General features: G+C 43.9%; 1 protein-coding gene across 1 annotated transcript in view; it reads left to right on the forward strand.

Annotated features, from left to right (window-relative positions):
* The window catches only part of atp9a (ATPase phospholipid transporting 9A), a 30,048-nt gene that overhangs the window by 8,147 nt on the left and 4,740 nt on the right, over nucleotides 1-17,161 (forward strand). The window contains exons 6-22 of the mRNA XM_020618978.1: nucleotides 980-1,129; nucleotides 2,371-2,451; nucleotides 3,362-3,437; nucleotides 3,851-3,927; nucleotides 4,145-4,305; nucleotides 4,396-4,538; nucleotides 5,006-5,118; nucleotides 5,680-5,889; nucleotides 9,608-9,769; nucleotides 10,313-10,405; nucleotides 10,530-10,613; nucleotides 11,753-11,923; nucleotides 12,437-12,535; nucleotides 13,718-13,807; nucleotides 14,079-14,223; nucleotides 14,477-14,541; nucleotides 15,162-15,351. Of these exons, the coding sequence (XP_020474634.1) occupies nucleotides 980-1,129; nucleotides 2,371-2,451; nucleotides 3,362-3,437; nucleotides 3,851-3,927; nucleotides 4,145-4,305; nucleotides 4,396-4,538; nucleotides 5,006-5,118; nucleotides 5,680-5,889; nucleotides 9,608-9,769; nucleotides 10,313-10,405; nucleotides 10,530-10,613; nucleotides 11,753-11,923; nucleotides 12,437-12,535; nucleotides 13,718-13,807; nucleotides 14,079-14,223; nucleotides 14,477-14,541; nucleotides 15,162-15,351 (2,110 nt within the window). The remainder of the gene's footprint in view (nucleotides 1-979; nucleotides 1,130-2,370; nucleotides 2,452-3,361; nucleotides 3,438-3,850; nucleotides 3,928-4,144; nucleotides 4,306-4,395; nucleotides 4,539-5,005; nucleotides 5,119-5,679; nucleotides 5,890-9,607; nucleotides 9,770-10,312; nucleotides 10,406-10,529; nucleotides 10,614-11,752; nucleotides 11,924-12,436; nucleotides 12,536-13,717; nucleotides 13,808-14,078; nucleotides 14,224-14,476; nucleotides 14,542-15,161; nucleotides 15,352-17,161) is intronic.

The raw sequence follows: 17,161 nt of genomic DNA on the forward strand, positions 1-17,161 counted from the left end.
CATCTGCTGGTTATTCATCCAGATCTCCACAACAGACTGGCTGCCTGGCTGGCCGGGGAAATTACTTATTTAAAGAGGCACTGAGGTGCACGGATTAGCCCTGAGCCAGGGCAGGAAGTCCTGCCTTGTAATTGGGTCCAGTACTAAACTATCTCTCAAAGTGTAATGTGGCAGAGGTTTCCTATTCCAGGTAATGATGAGAATGGCACAGTATGCTGTTTTCTCTCCTTCTTCACCTTTGACTGATTTTGTCTTTCAAATGAGAAGACTGGAGGGACACACAAAAATCAAATATGAAGAGAGAAGGAGACATGAGAGAAGGATTCTTCATCTGAATAATCAAATATGGATTAGATAAGATTCGTCAGTGATAACACAAACTTAGGGAAGTGCATTGTTTATTTGCACATATACAAAGAAGCACACTCCATTCAAAATGAAACCCTTAAGGCACCGCACACTCTGTCTCATCACATGGAGAAGCTTTATTTTCATCTTGCACAAACCTGAAAGTGGCTCTATAAGAAGAGCTAGATCCCAGTTTAGTTTTATTGGAAATAGCGTATGGTTATCTCTCTTCCATGTGGAGGCCATTAGGTCAATTATGAAGAGCCTAGGCTGGGATTGGGAGTTCTGGGCAGGATGACGCACGCAGGCCAGTGGGGGTGGGGGTTCGGCTTTTGTCGATGCCTGCCACCCCAGCTTGCTCTCACAGTAAAATGCAACTTTATAAGAATCACCAGACCGTCCCATCTGTTTTCCACCTCACTCATTCTTTGTGCACTTTGCGTTGCTGCACCTATAGGCTATACAAACCAAACACTACACAGTCTGTGTGCTGTGGTCACCCCCTGCTGACGTTTAGCCTCCCTATGCAGAAGTTCTGGTGCCACCTATATGTACGTTCATTGCCATCTTCAAGAAAAGAGACTGTGAGGTCCCTGCTTTAACAAAAAGCCTATCTATTGTTGCCCTCTAGGGGTGTGTGTGCTTCCATCTGGCATCAGTGACACCTCTTGTCCTGTCCTTCCCAGGCTCCTGTTTCCTGCGGACTGACCAGCTGGATGGAGAGACAGACTGGAAACTACGCCTCCCAGTGGCCTGCACACAGAGACTACCAACTGCTGCTGTGAGTCATAAGATAAAGACAGAGAGGCAGTAAGGATGTCGGAGAAAATGATATGTTGGAACATTGTGCCTTGTGTTTTGTGCAGTAAGAACTGATGAATATATGAGTAACCATACACGCCAACTATGGTCTAAGAGAAGCAAGTCTTGTATTGGTCATTGGTCATTGACTAGAGCGTAGGACGGCGTGGCCATCAGACAGCACCATGACTCAGAGGTCAAATGTCCACCTCATACCCGCACTTTCTTCACTGTTTGACCAGTTTAGTTTTTTGTTAGTCAGTTAATTCAAATTTCAGTATCATTCAGTAAAAGATTTCACAAATCATTGCTATGTAGCTGAAAAAAACCCTATTTACAGGATAAAGTCAGTGATTTTCTATTTTTTAATCTTTTCTGTAGACCAGAACCTGGATTCACTGAACCTGGCTTATTAGTCTGTGCTATAGACTTCCACTGTTGTTCAAACGATATTAAAAACACACCAGTGAATCACACTGCTGCACTGGGTGACATGAAGTGCATGGCATACGTCTTGTTGTCTTGTTTCAACAAGGAGCCCCAGACACTAAGACATCACTTTTTACAGCCTCTGGAGTAAGAGAAACAACTGATCTCTGCTCTGTTTACACTACTCTGCTAGCTTCTTGCTTTGCTATGTGACATTGTTGGTTTTAGTCTTTTAGATCAAGATGACAATAGGCAGATTAACTGGTAATAAGTTAGTTTTGGGTCTAACTCAACCCTGATCTGCTGCTTTTCCCACCTGAGCTGCTTCTGTCACTTCCTGTTCCCAGTTGAGGTGTGGTGGTTAGCGCTGTCACCTCACAGCAAGAAGGGTTCGGGTTCAAGCCCGGGCCGACCCGGGGCCTTTCTGTGTAGAGTCTCCATGTTCTCCCTGTGCCTGCGTGGGCTCTGTCTGGATACTCCAGCTTCTTCCCACAGTCCAAAGACATGCAGCTCAGGTTGGCTGGTGACTAAATAGCCTCTAGGAGTGAGTGTGTGTGGCTGTCTGTCTTCATATCAGCCCTGTGACAGACTGGTGACCTGTCCAGGGTGGACCCCGCCTCTTGCCCAGTGTCAGCTGGGATTGGCTCCAGCCCCCCATGACCCTATTCAGGAATAAGCAGTATATGGACAGTGTTTAAGATAGCTAACATATTGTCTTATGTTAATGAAAAAACGTGCTTGTTTTCTTCTTAACTGATTAACATTAATTGAGTCACTTTTCATGTCCCACAGGACCTTCTGCAGATCAGATCCTATGTGTATGCAGAGGAACCAAACATTGATATCCATAACTTTATTGGAACTTTCACCAGGGTGAGTACTGAGAGTACATGACTGTTCTACTGAACCCTGAGCTCTAACACTTAAAACATGGCACAGGTTCGAACTGTTTGCCATCAGATAAATGTAAAGGCAGCGCATGGTAAGCCACACACAACAGAGAGAGAAGAAACGTGAAGCGTGCACAAATAAAAGAAGAGTTATCAGTTTAAAATAGACAGGTTTCTACATTTACGTTTATTCTCGGGCACTGGTGCTAAAGAATTTGAAAGATATAACAAAGTAGTGGGGATGCATTGTGCATCCCTTTTCAAACAGCACCTACTAAATCACTTCACCAAATATGGCTGGAGGTTGATGACACTGTGTCCAGTCTGAAGGTACTCATGGAATAAGTTCATTGGTGACGACTGATACGAACTGTCAGTTTCATTTTGATTGCAGAAAGTGGCAGCCACACTGCCTAAAGACCAGAAGATGCTGCCTCATTGTTGTGCATATTGAGCGTAATAAGGGTGTCAGAACTACAGTAGGTACATAAAAAAATCAGTATCCATTCTCTGTTCTGCTTTCTCTTACCATTTCCTCCTAATCATAATGTGTTTACAGTCATTGACGTCTCCAACCTTCAGGCCCACTTGTTTCTGCTCCCTCTTACACACCAGGTGACACGTAGGGAGCATTAGGGCTCATTGCATAGATAGCCTCTCATGTCTGAAAAAGAAATATGGAGCATTAATGTAAAAGACTCCTATGGACAGGTGACAAAAAGCCATCACTTTAACACATAGATGATGCCATCGGTGTTATACATTCCATGTGTGAAAAGGTTTTTACTGTAACTGGAGCTCGACTTTCTGCTTACTAAACCTGTTTAACAACGATGATTGATTTCTCTCCCCTCATTATTCTGCTTCTTTGCATGTTGTTCCATTTGTTACAGGAGGATGGAGACCCTCCAGTCAACGAAAGCCTCAGCATTGAGAACACCCTGTGGGCCAGCACCGTTGTTGCCTCTGGTAAATATCTGACTGGTGGTGTAGCTCTGATCGCGAAGCTGTTCATGGTCCCATGAAGTAACGAGGACCAGGCAGCGCTTGGCCCGCAGAGCCGCTTCCCTCATAACTGTTTTGATGGCTAGTCGAGCTAAATCACAGCTCATGCACACAGCTCATTTCTAAATGTCTTTGGTGTAGCTAACCATAGTGTGCTTCTTCCACAGGGGGCTGCATTCACTTTAGCCCACATTAACACACTGTATGTCATTCATTAAGCAAGTGGAAATCTGCATCCTCTGTCCACAATGACTTCATTTGAAAGTCTGTATATATCATCAGTATACGTCTGAGAAACATCGTGTTGACATATTGTTGTATGTTTATCACAGCGGTGTGAGGCAGTTGTTTTGGTTATTTTCTCTCCCTCACTCCAGGCACAGTGGTGGGGGTTGTGATTTACACAGGCAAGGAGCTGCGCAGCGTCATGAACACCTCCAACCCGAGGCACAAGGTGCAGTAGTGGGTAGCAGAGTCAGGACACCAGCACTGGGTCATTTAGCTTGCATGAAGCTCTGTTCAGTTCATAGATTTTGTTTAATTAATTGATTTGATTTGTCATTTAACTTTGAGTAATTGATTTACTTACACCCACAGATTGTGCATGTACAGGCCATGTGTGTTTACATTTATTTCATGCATAATGTGTGTGCCTCTGTTGCTCATGATAGGTGGGTTTGTTTGACTTGGAAGTGAACTGCTTGACTAAGATCCTGTTTGGGGCCCTAGTGGTGGTGTCACTGGTCATGGTGGCCCTCCAGCACTTCGCTGGCCGCTGGTACCTCCAGATTTTTCGCTTCCTGCTGCTCTTCTCTCACATTGTGCCCATTAGGTATGATTTTCTGCTTCTGAGTCATCTGCACTGTTGGTTTGAAAAGGGAGTTTAAAAGAAGACTCATTTGCTTCTCTTCATTTGGTGCAGTTTGCGTGTCAATCTGGATATGGGCAAGATGGTTTTCAGCTGGATGATTAAGAAAGACTCCAAGATCCCAGGGACGGTGGTGAGGGCTAGCACCATACCTGAACAGCTTGGACGCATCTCCTATCTACTGACTGACAAAACAGGTTAGACTGCAGGGAATGTGCAGTCAGCATACTTTTAACTTTAAAAGGTTTTATTTTAAAATATATATTTTATATGCAGATTCCACAGCAATCAGGAAGAATTGGCGCGTTATCTCGATAACATTAAGCCTTCATCAGTGTCACAATCTCACAGTACAGCTGCTTCTTTAAACATCACATGTTGGTGAATCCCCTTAGGTTAAGTATTCATGACTGAAACAAGCTGGGTTCCTAGGACACGGGCAAAAGTCTCAAATGAAGCCCAGCAACTGGCTTTCCAACTTACGGTAACTGAATTGTAGAGGTGGAGACACTGAGAAGTCATTACTAAAAAGGGAAGGTTTCTGGACGTATAACCTTAAAACTCTGCATTTGAATGGTTTAAATGAAGAATGTAATTCAGCTGTAATTTTTATAAACAGACGCTTATGTTCTTGGAGGAATTTTACTGTTTGAATCTGTACCAGGAACTCTTACCCAAAATGAAATGGTGTTCCGCCGGCTCCACCTTGGAACTGTGGCGTATGGGATGGACTCGATGGATGAAGTACAGAGCCATGTGTTCAGCGCCTACACACAGGTAAAAAACACAAGCACAAGTCTATGAGATGCTCTGTGTCTGTCAAAGACCAGGAATGAGCAGATTCACTCACAGCGTTTAGAAATTCCAAAATCCTGCAAAAGGGTAAAACAAACAGATGAGAGCCATGTTTTGAGAAACCTATCAGTTCGTGAGTATAGTTTGGCTGAATGCACTCTTTGTCCACCTTGACACCAGAGGTTAGTGAAGCAGGAAGCAGGATTAGCCCACAAGCAAAGCACCCACCAGGCTTCTTTAATGACGCTACCATTAACCCCTGGAACACACCGCTTTCTAAAAATAGCAGAAGCACAGTGTTCATATTTAGTTTAAACATCTGTTTATGATTACAAGGGTTAGCGAAGCCTCTAGTTTCTTGGACTAGTAGTTTGTTTTCCAGTTAGCTTAATGAATGTGTCTGAGCACTGTTGTATATAGGAGTTCATACAGCTTGTTTATTTCTTCATTTCATAGCAGCTCGTCTTACAAAATCCGTGGCCACAGTGAAATACTCCAATTAAGAAAGGGCGTTATCACAGCAGCTTGTGTAATTGTCTTCAGCCTACCCACGACCTTCCAGCCTCCAGGGCTCCGGCAGCCACTAAGGTCCGGAAGACCATCAGCAGTAGAGTTCATGAGGCTGTGAAGGCCATCGCCCTGGTACACAACGTGACCCCCGTGTACGAGTCCAACGGCGTGACAGACCAGGCTGAAGCTGAGCAGCATTATGAAGACACATGCAGAGTCTACCAGGCCTCTAGCCCAGATGAGGTATGGTGGCAAGAACCAAACATGTTCTTCTCGTTTTAGTGACATTTGTGTTATTTTTGTTAACAAACCAGTTACACACACCCCAGGGGAAAATTCAAACCCACTGGGCGTGTGTTGAAAATATAACTGTATCAATTATCTTGGCTCGGATTCAAACAAAACTAAAACCCTAATCCTTCATAGCAGACGATTCTTATATGTCTTAAAATATATCTGGAGGATCCCTTTAACATTTTACAAGCCCAAATCAGAAAAGGTTGGGATGTATGTAAATCAAAATTAAGACTGACAATAGTGAGGTATAAATCATCTGTGTCCTGTATGACACTGAAAACAACACAGCAGCACATTACTTGATGTGATACCTCATCAGTTTTATTCTTTATTGAAAATAAACACTCACTTCATTCAATTCTGATGCTGCAACATATTCCAACAAAGTTGGGTCGGCTGCATTTCAGGGTCAGTAATGAGGTCAGACAATGAAATGATGATCCCATGTGAACCAGGTGATGTCAACAGGTGACTGCAATCATGACTTGGTACAACAGTGGCATCCAGCAAAGGCTGAGCCCTTTAGGGGCAAAGATGGGCCGAGGACCACCAGTTTGACAACATATGAGTGAGAAAATGAAAATGTTTCTCAAAAAACGATGGGAAGGATTTGGATCTGTCGCCCTCTACGGTGCAGAACATCATTAAAAGGTTCAAGGAGTCTGGAGGGATTTCACTGTGTAAAGGCCGAGGGCCTTGCCTCAGCTGGATGACCGAGCTCTCCGATCCCTCAGACGGCACTGCATCAAGGATCGTCCCTCTTCTATCAGCGAAATAACCACACGGGCTCAGGATGATGTTGGCTCACCTGTGTCAGTCACTACAATACGTAGTTACATCCATAAATGCTGCTTAAAACTGTGCTGCGCCAAAGGGAAGTCCTATGTCAGCAGTGTCCAGAGGTCGACTGGTCTGGGCTCAGAGGCATACCAAAAGGATGTCCTATGTCAGCAGTGTCCAAAGGTCGACTGGTCTGGGCTCAGAGGCATCTGGGACGGACCATCACACAGTGGAAACGTTCACTGTGGTCAGACCAATCAGTGTTTTATGTGTTTTTTGGAAAGAATGGACGCCGTGTGCTCTGGACCAAAGAGGAAAAGGACCATCCAGACTGTTGGCAGCACCAAGTCCAAAGTCCAGGGTCTGTCATGGTCTGGGGTTGTGTCAGTGCCCAGGGCAAAGGTCACTCACACTTCTGTGATGGCTCCATTAATGCTGAACAATACAGAAAGATGTTGGAGCAACATCTGCTGCCTTCAAGACAACGTCTTTTCCAGGGACGCCCATGTATATTTCTACAAGACAATGGAAAGTCTCATACTGCCACATGACCAAGGCCTGGCTGTGGAGGAAAAGGGGCCGAGTGCTGGACTGGCCTGCATGCAGTCCCCACCCGTCCCCAATAGAGAGTGTGTGGTGCATTTTGAAACACAAATTACATCAATGAAGACCCAGGACTGTTGCAGCTTAAGACTTCTTTGCAGGAAGAACGGGACAAAATGACACCTGACACATCTAATCACTTGGTTAGCTTTCCTACAGCTTTCAGGAAGTCTTAATAGAGACCTGGCTCTGTACCAGAAACAGATTCCTTGTGTGTAACATAAAGGTGATTGTCCTCAGTCTCTAAACGTCTTTGAAGTGAAAAGGACCGGCACCATCACACTGTGGTAAACGCTTTACTGCCCCAACTTTGTTGGAACGTGCTGCAGCATCAGGAGTGAAATGAGTGTTCATTCAGAACAAAGAATAATGTTGATGAGGATTCACATGTGCTGCTGTGTTGTTTTCAGTGTAACACAGGACACAGATGGTTTACACATCACTGTGTGTCATGTCACATCTAATAATCATTTACCATCTGATTGTTGCTTTAAATGCTTCAAAGAACATAGATTTTAAATTTCTAAACTGAGAAAACATTCTCACTGCTTTCTGTTCTTAAACGTGATGGCAAGAAATCTGTGGCTTGGAGACGCTCATTCATTGGATGGAGTGCAGGTCGAGTATAGTAATAATAATGATAATACAATATCTGTTGATACAAACATTCAGTTTGACCTACTTGGGAACATCAGTCTACTTAAGCATCGTTTTCACAAGGCCGACCAGGGAAGGCCTGACAGGAGAAAAGACTTCTGATCTCAAGATGGAGAGGGCTTTGTTTTTGTCAGTAGGGGCCATTATCCTGAGAACCTTCACTGCGTTCTTCATCGAAGGGGTCGAAGTGGAACATTCAAAAGCTAAATTATGTATGAATTCTCAGGAAAAGACTGTGGAATTTGTTCTGATCCGTTTCCTGCTGTGTAACTATGGATTTCCGTGACGTGCTCTCTGGCCTGTTGCACTTATCTCTTGAATTTCCTCTTTCATCACATATTTTGATAGAGCCTTGGGTTGGATTGTGGGTCAGACGTTGAGCAGTTTTTTGTGTGTGTTTGTGTAGCTCACACTGGATAGAAGGTTTAAACTGTTCTTTTAATTCATGTGCCCTGCAAGTTTGATACAATCTAAAGTGAGATTCAGTTAGCTTTCCTACAGCTTTCAGGAAGTCTTAATATAGATCTGGTTTTTGGTCGGGAGCCCTATGCACCCAGTGTCAAAGATTGGCAAATGTGCATTTTCTGCTACTGCAGTTGAAACTACAGTGACATTTAGCTGCTTTTCTTACCACCTTTTAAAGCCCCATGCAGATGAGAACAGGATTCATTACTTATCTTGTATTAATATCTGAATCATTTTAATCATATGTAATAATAAACATGATGTGTGATTCACAAGGGAGAGCTGAGACCTGATTCACTTTGCCTTTCTGCTCACACTTGTCAGCTGTGTGGTGATTCAGAGTCAAACCAAGTGAATGAACAGTTACTCAGTCCAGTTAGAAATCGACAAGCCAATCCAGATGCTGCTATTACCAGCTGGTTCTGTGCCGACACCAGAATGCCTCCACGGTGAATATTTATAGACCATGACTAAGCACAGTCTTCATATTTCCCAACCTGGATGACAAACACTACAGGAGTCAGAGCTTTTCTGATGTTCAAGTGCTCCTAGGCATTGTCAGACTACATGGTCATGCATTTCCAAAATAAGCAATTTGTGAAACACTAATTCTGTGGTTTTAAAATTAGAGTTGGAATCTGTGTTTTGTCTAATCTGTGCACGTTTGTCTGCTCTTCTGTCAGAAGAAGGATGATAAATAAGGTGCGTAATCTGACTTTTGGTTTGAAGGTTATTAGGCATCTCCCCACGCAGACACACACGCTGGCATCGTATTAATGGATGTCATCACAAAGGTTTGAGCAAAAAGGGACATCTTAGTTTATCGGTCAATAGTCTTGAGTGCTGGAAATGCTTGAGGTATTGATTAGAGCTGAATGGTTACTGTGCCCTCTGACAACATACTCAGTCCAGAGTGTCCTTCACTGTTTCCTTTGTTGTTCAAGTAATGGAACATCATATTGATATTTTGGCTTTACCATGACAATAATCATCCCCTGAGCAGTGGTCCCTTTTCTCTCTTGTTGCATCTTCCTGAATGATGATTATATTTTACTGTATTTTAACTTTTGTAAGAACATACAGTAGACTGACTATGGCTTTGTCTACTTCTACGTTTTAGTGACCGCCCACTAAAGCCTTTACAATGTGGTGTTGATAGGTGTCGCTGGTGCAGTGGACTGAGAGTGTTGGGCTGACACTGGTGGGACGAGACCAGTCCTCCATGCAGCTGCGGACCCCTGCTGGCCAAATACTGAACTTCACCATCCTGCAGATATTCCCCTTCACCTATGAGAGCAAGAGGATGGGCATCATTGTGCGAGTGAGTGTCAGGATGATCGTGCTACTTGTGATGTTCTCATCTGTCCATTAAATTTAAGTAGCTGATGTGCATTTTGCTTTTTATATGAGCTTCAAAGACACTGAATGATTCCTTAGTTTGCCTTCTGCTCAACCAATATTTTCAGTTACAGTCAATGTAGGACAGTGGATGTTGCCAGGAGGCTGACTGTGAGCTGACACTGGCTTTAGCTAGAAAAACACAAGAAAAAGCACATTATCTGAGAAAACGTCCCCTTATAATAACCTCTGACTAAGCCTGATGACTAACTGTATTTTTGTTGGCTGGGCCACAGCTGAGGAAGGCTCACTTTTTGAAAATGGACTTCCTTGTGCTAATATTTTCAAACCCCTTGTGGATACCAGAATAAGTTATGAATATCTAGGCAACACAAACTTGTAAAACAGTGCACATGCACCACATTGGAAGTGCTTCTGAGTTAAGGATACATGGGTATTTGATGTGTCTGGTTTTTATATCCTATTTATGTCTCACACTGAATAAACTGGGATATTTGTTTTCTAGGACGACTCAACAGGAGAGATCACTTTTTACATGAAAGGTGCTGATGTGGTGATGGCCGGCATCGTCCAGTATAACGACTGGCTGGAAGAGGAGGTAGATTTCTCTCCTTTTCACACGTCATGATGCAACGACCAACTTTATTACCCTCATTAAAAATTAGCAGACACGTGCACTTTGTAACTTTCTGAATCCAGATGATGTTGTCTCTGTTTCCTAGTGCGGAAACATGGCGAGGGAAGGTCTGAGGGTACTTGTGGTCTCCAAGAAGTCCCTGACAGAGGAGCAGTATCAAGATTTTGAGGTAAGCACCCTCTCATGCCCCCACAGTGAAGAGTCTCATATTCATAAAGGTAAAGTAAAAAAAAAACATTCTCTAGCTAATCAGCACCAGTACACGTTCACTGTACTTGCCTCAGTAAAGCCGTTATTGCCGGTGAACCACAGAAATATCAGCTGTGTGTTAAATATCTGCTGATGACCAATAATACAAATACAGACTGATAATAGATCCAGTCATGTTCCACATTTCTAAATGTCAGAGTGTGTTCTTGGGTAACTGGACTAACCTCTAACCCCTTCAGTGTGCACACCCCACCCTCTCACACCAGGCCCCGCTCATTGTTTGAGCAGGGCAGTGCTGTCTCCCCTATAGTCTTCACCCCCAGGCCCGTTACTCAAGTGTATAATTGTGTGAGCAGAGCTGGTGGGCAGCAGTGAGTCACCAACTGAGTCACACACAGAGTTTGTGTTCCTGTATGAGTCACACGCAGATTGTTTTTGCTTTATCTCACTCACAAATTACCCTGGAGCTGGAGCCCTGATGATGGGCGTTAACCGATTGATCATTTTAGTTCTACATTTCCAGCTTTCTAAAACTTGGTTGCAAGGAAAAAGACGGAAGTTTAAATATAAACTCTTATATGTTTCAGTGTGGCATGTGTTCATACTGCACACAGTTATCCTCTGTGTAGTTTGCAAAATTCTGCTAATGTGTGCAGGACTCCTCGCTGCTGTTTTTATGCCTCCGCTCCAGCGACAGCCGCCGCCGGAGGCACTATGTTGTTGGGTTGTACGTATGTACGATTCTTGTTAACACAATATCTCAGCAGTGCCTTGAGGGATTGTTTTCAAATTTGGCACAAATGTCCACCTGGACTCAAGGATGAGCTGATTAGATTTTGGTGGCCAAAGGTCAAGGTCAGTGACCTCACTTGAGTCCCATACCCGTGAACTTGACTGGTTGGCGGGGGGTACACCTGCAAAGCGGTAACTGTAGTTTATGCTTTTCTCCTTGTGTTTGTTTGTTTGGTGGCCCAAATGATATTTTCTCCTTCCATTCCTGGCTGTTTCCCTTATTTGGTTGCGTAATGATTTTGCTTTGTTCATACTAATATTATTTCCTCCCACTCAAAACATTCCCACCCCTCCCCTGCTCCCCAGGCACGCTACATCCAGGCCAAGCTTAGCGTTCACGACCGCTCTCTGAAGGTGGCCACGGTGATTGAGAGTCTGGAGATGGAGATGGAGCTGCTGTGTCTGACTGGGGTGGAAGACCAGCTCCAGACCGACGTCAGGCCCACCCTGGAGATCCTTCGCAACGCAGGCATCAAGGTCTGGGAGCAAACAGCCTCACAACTCAGCAGCAACAGACTAAGAAAACAAAGAGAAACAAGACAAACATATGTTTTTCATATCTACCTACATCAACAAGCCTCATTCAGCTTTATGTTTTTAAACTAAAAACTATTACCCAGAAAGCTGACTGGTCACTGCAGCGACTAAGGTTGGGCCCATAGTCCCCTTCACTCTTTACTTAAAGGACTAGTTCACCTAAAACACACGCACAAAAAACGCTTTCCCCCCATTACAGATAGGTTCTATCTCCCCTGGGGTTGAGATCTGTTTTTTGGAGATTTCTGCCTCCATCCCAGAAAAGTGGAAGTGCAGGACATTTCATTTCATTTGATTGCAGCATTTAAAAATATATATACTTCCATGCAACAGTTTCTTCCATAGAAAGTTATTCCATTTTGACATTTGAATGGAATTTCTCTTCAAACTTTAATGCATCTTATAAAGAGACACATTCTCTTCACTACGTCTTGTTCTTTGGTGTCTGTGTAGGTTTGGATGTTAACAGGAGACAAGCTTGAAACAGCCACATGCACTGCTAAGAACGCCCATCTGATCACCCGCACCCAGGACATCCATATCTTCAGATCCGTAAGTGCCGGACAAAGACCCCTCTTCCTTTTCTGTGCACATGAAGTAGAGAGTAGTTGATTTTAGTGCTGCGTGGTTCGTTTCCAGTTCAATGCAGCACTGACAGTTTTCTGGCTCTGCCGACCCATGGGCACATATTCTCTCCTATTAGCTAGTGGTCATACAAACCCACACAACTACGCATGCAGCCCGAGCCAGCATCCGCAGCTGAATAAATCACCTCCCACCAGTGAAAGCATCCAAGCCACTGTCAGAGAGAACAAACAGGCCTTCGCTCAAACAGAGGAGAATCCAGCTGAACCACTCCCAGAGGGAACATGTAGAGGGCTCACTTCCTAATTTGTTTTGCAGGTTTGGGGCTTTCTCGCTGCTTTGATAGTTGCCTTCTGCCTTCCCCTCTGGAGCCGCGCCAGAGCAGAAGGAGCGCCTGCCATATAGGAAGGTTACAACTTGCGTACAACTGCGGTTACTGGAAGAGAATAACAATGGTTGGCACGGCTTAAAAACCTCCGTCCCAGTGGACGGGGGAGTGCTGACTGGGCCTGCTGCACACACATCTGCATTAGTTTCCTGGTGTCCACCAATGCCCTAGTCTGGATTGACGTATGAATAGTCATCGGCTGAAGGATATTCATACCAGAGCCTCGCTCTTGTTGACAGATTAACGCCATGCCTTGTCCGTGCTGCATTTTTGGAGAATTTTTAAGTCTATATTTGAACCTGACACATCTGTTAGGAACCTTGGTTCACATTTAATAAATAGCTTATAACAGTTTGTTATCAAACTAGTTTGACGGTAGATTATCTGTTGACTGACTAATCAGTAAACCAGCTAATCATTGTAGCTGTAAATAGAATTAAAATATACATACTCTTTCAAGGTTGATAGTATATAAATGTCTCTGTTTACGGCTGAGATGGTGTATCTTCTAATTATATTTTACATAAGGATGATCCCACTACTGCCTGATGCTCAGTTGTGTTATAGAGATTTTAAATTTGAACCACTGTCGACAGAAAAAATCTAAACTTGGTGCATCTTGGCTGCCCTAACGTTTTGACATCACTGCAGCTGGAGTGAAACAAGCTGCCGTTCTTCTGTCTGATAACAGTCAGGATGCATGGCTTTTTGTTTGTGCTTGTCTATATGTGCATTTATAAATGTGGTTGCCATTGCAATAGGTGACAACAAGAGGGGAAGCCCACCTGGAGCTCAACGCTTTCAGGAGAAAACACGACTGTGCGCTGGTGATATCAGGGGACTCACTTGAGGTAAAGTGTGAGTGCCTCTGTCTGAGTCTAACCATCTTCCCACTGACTTATCTGTCCTTATGAAACTCTGGCATGTTCTCTGTGTGATGCATGATAATATCACTGCCACTGATGCATCTCTGGAAGTGGTATCTGTGGTTAGAGTCACTTTCTAATCCACAGGAGGAGTTAAACTGTAAGTTAAGTTGAGGTGTTGAACATCCACAGCTGAGATCTGTTGCGTGCAGTGGCCTAAATTGCTCACCCATCCGTTGTGGTGGGTTTCTTGTAGGTTTGTCTGAAATACTACGAGTATGAGTTCATGGAGCTTGCCTGTCAGTGTCCCGCTGTGGTTTGCTGTCGATGCACCCCCACTCAGAAGGCTCAGATAGTCCGGCTGCTGCAAGAGCGCACAGGCAAACTCACCTGCGCTGTGGGTGAGTAGAAAATACAAACTGTCCAACAGCGTTTTCAAATCAAGCTTGATTTTGGTTTACTTGAATTTTTAATGTTAAGCATCTAGACATTTAACCTTCCTTTCTGTGGCTGTAGTTCTCTTAATCGGGTCAAAGTAAGGGAGTGTCTCCTGAAGTGCTCTCTCACATAACACACACTAATGTCACTAATAGTTTGTATTGGTGAGTCACTGATGTGAATCCTGACACCTCGATGGCTTTTGTTTTCTCTTAGGGGATGGAGGAAACGATGTCAGTATGATCCAGGAAGCTGACTGTGGCGTGGGAGTGGAGGGAAAAGTAAGACTCTCTCCATCTCACCGCCTCACTTTGACGTCCCACTCTGGCAGATTTTTGCTTTGCGTTTCCTGTAAAGATCTCTCTCACGTTCAGAGACATGCAGCGGGATGTGTACACAGATGATTCCTCTTTATGGGGATCTATTGTCTGAGTAGAGGAAACAAAGAGGACAAGATGCTTTTGTGCTTAAGTAAAAGAGTCTCTCATTGGCCCGCCTCTTGTTTCTGTGTCTGCAGGAATATTACACACAAGGGAATGTTATTGTTGACATTTTGGCACAATTGCCAGGAGTTAGTTGAGAAAATTGATACGACTCCCTTATCTATCCAATATCTATCTGACTAAAAATACCTAACAGAGTAGACACTCCAAAGAGAAAGTGCAGATGGACATAAGGTGCACAGACGGTGACAAATTAAAAGAAACCCTGAATAAATCAGCGTCTCCACCACCATTTGTCCACCTTCAGTCAGATATTTGTGTATCCAGATAACCAAGCTGTGTACCAGTCACTGTAGAATCAACGATTAATATAGTAGGCACTCTAAAGCTTGTTATTCAGGTGAACAACATCATCATCTTGCATGTCCTCACTGCCCCCTGTGCTGTGTGTTTAACAGGAAGGAAAGCAGGCCTCGTTGGCTGCCGACTTCTCGGTGACCCAGTTTAAACATTTAGGCCGGCTCCTCATGGTCCACGGTCGGAACAGCTACAAAAGGTCTGCAGCCCTCAGCCAGTTTGTCATCCACAGGAGCCTGTGCATCAGCACCATGCAGGTAGAGCACAACTACATGGTGCCTTTTGGTTTGTGTTCATCAGTCACACTGAAATGATGAACGACAGTAAAGGTTTCTCACAATGACTTTAACTCAATTTTCAGTTTGCAAAACTCTGGTCACATCCCACAAAATGAAAACATTTTTATCCAATATGGTAATAGATCATGTATAATTTTATCAAAGCATCACAACTTGTTGCATTAAAAATAACCAGGTGATTATAGAGTAAAGCTGTCAAACAGCCAATACATGAATTGTCTTTAAAATGGTTTGGAACGGTTAGTAAATATTATAAAAATAGCTGTGAAGAAAAAAGGTGCAGTTTTGTGTTATATATGAATGTGTACTACAGGTTTATGGACCATATACTTCTAAATCCAGAGAGTTAGGCACAAAAACCACTGGGACACACTAGGGAAAAGCAGCAGCACCCATATGAAACATTTGGTAATTTAACATGAAATGATGTGGATGTAACGTTAACGTTCCTTTCAGTCGAATATCTGTTGTGTTGCTAACTGTGGGCAGTCGACCATAAATCACCTCCAGATGTTCGCTACCGAGATTCACTGTTTTAATGTTACTGATGATTTAGCGCTGAACCCAGTGAAGAGGATTTCAGTATAGATGTGAGTGAGTCCAACTTCTGCAGAGTGCAGCCACACAAACCTCACAACAAATGGGAACAACAGGTGTAACCAACTTACACAAGCAGGACGAAGAAGATGTGGCCTACAGTAAATATTAAAAATGACGAAAACTAGACTAAAATGGATTTAGTTTTTATGGACTAAAACTAGACTAAAACTAACATCCATTTTGGTCAAAAGACTAAAACAAAATCTAATTAGCACAAACAAAAATAGGGAGAAATTCTTGCAAAAACATGTCGTACTGATTCAGAGGTGTGTGTAGCTACAAGCCTTGATGCTTGTGCCGATATGAGGTGGCTGTATCCTGAGGACTGAGCACGTGTGGCAGCGTTTTGCAGTTTGTGCTCAGGGTCAGCATTTTGTTCGGTCAAAGGGAAGAGTGGGCCATGTCAGTACAGCTGTTTGCTTTAAGGGTTTCCCACGTTGAAGCTCGGAGCCAAAGCTATTGTGAAATCCTGTGAAATCTTAAGCTTTGAGCAGGGGGACGTGGCTTCTGTTTATCCACAGCACCCAAGTTCTAAATGTGAGGAGGAAATGATTGGGGTGAGGCAGAGAGAAGTCTCAGGGGTGGTCATGGAAGGGTGGGGTGCACGATGACTCAGAGGAGTGGGCTGGTGGTGCCCTTCTGAAGCCCCCCCCTACACACAGCCTTTGCTATCCTCAGTCCAGTTCCCATGTCCCAGTCCAATCTCAGCCCCCGCCGCAGAGGGACAGCCCGTGACTCACTGCACCATGGTCTTTGGGGTTTTCAGAAGGCCCTTCTCCATATGCCTCACATTAACACCAACCACAGCCGCAGCTGTGACCTGTCTGGTTCAAGGCCACCGGGATTATAGGCTGACTGGTTGACAGCTCAATACTGGCATCGTCCATATGTCGTGGATACATGTGAGAACTGGTCAACCATGATTCTGTCTGGCACTGGTGCTGCACATAAGGATTGTTGAGGTGTTGCACTTAGAGTGTGGAATTCATGTATCTGATGAGGCAGAGTGTGGTTTCCTTTTGATTTGTGTGTTACCATGACGGGTTAATACTGCGTCTTTCATTTCCTCCTGTTTTTCTGATGTGTCCTTGATCCTTGGCATTATTCTGTTAGTAGTATTTGCAAAGTGATTTCTTCTTTGTGGTGCCATTTGAGTATAAATTTGAAAAGATGAATAAATGGCTCACTGACATTCTCAACCT

Source organism: Monopterus albus, unplaced genomic scaffold (genome assembly GCF_001952655.1).
Source record: "Monopterus albus unplaced genomic scaffold, M_albus_1.0 scaffold212.1, whole genome shotgun sequence".
NCBI lineage: Eukaryota > Metazoa > Chordata > Actinopteri > Synbranchiformes > Synbranchidae > Monopterus > Monopterus albus.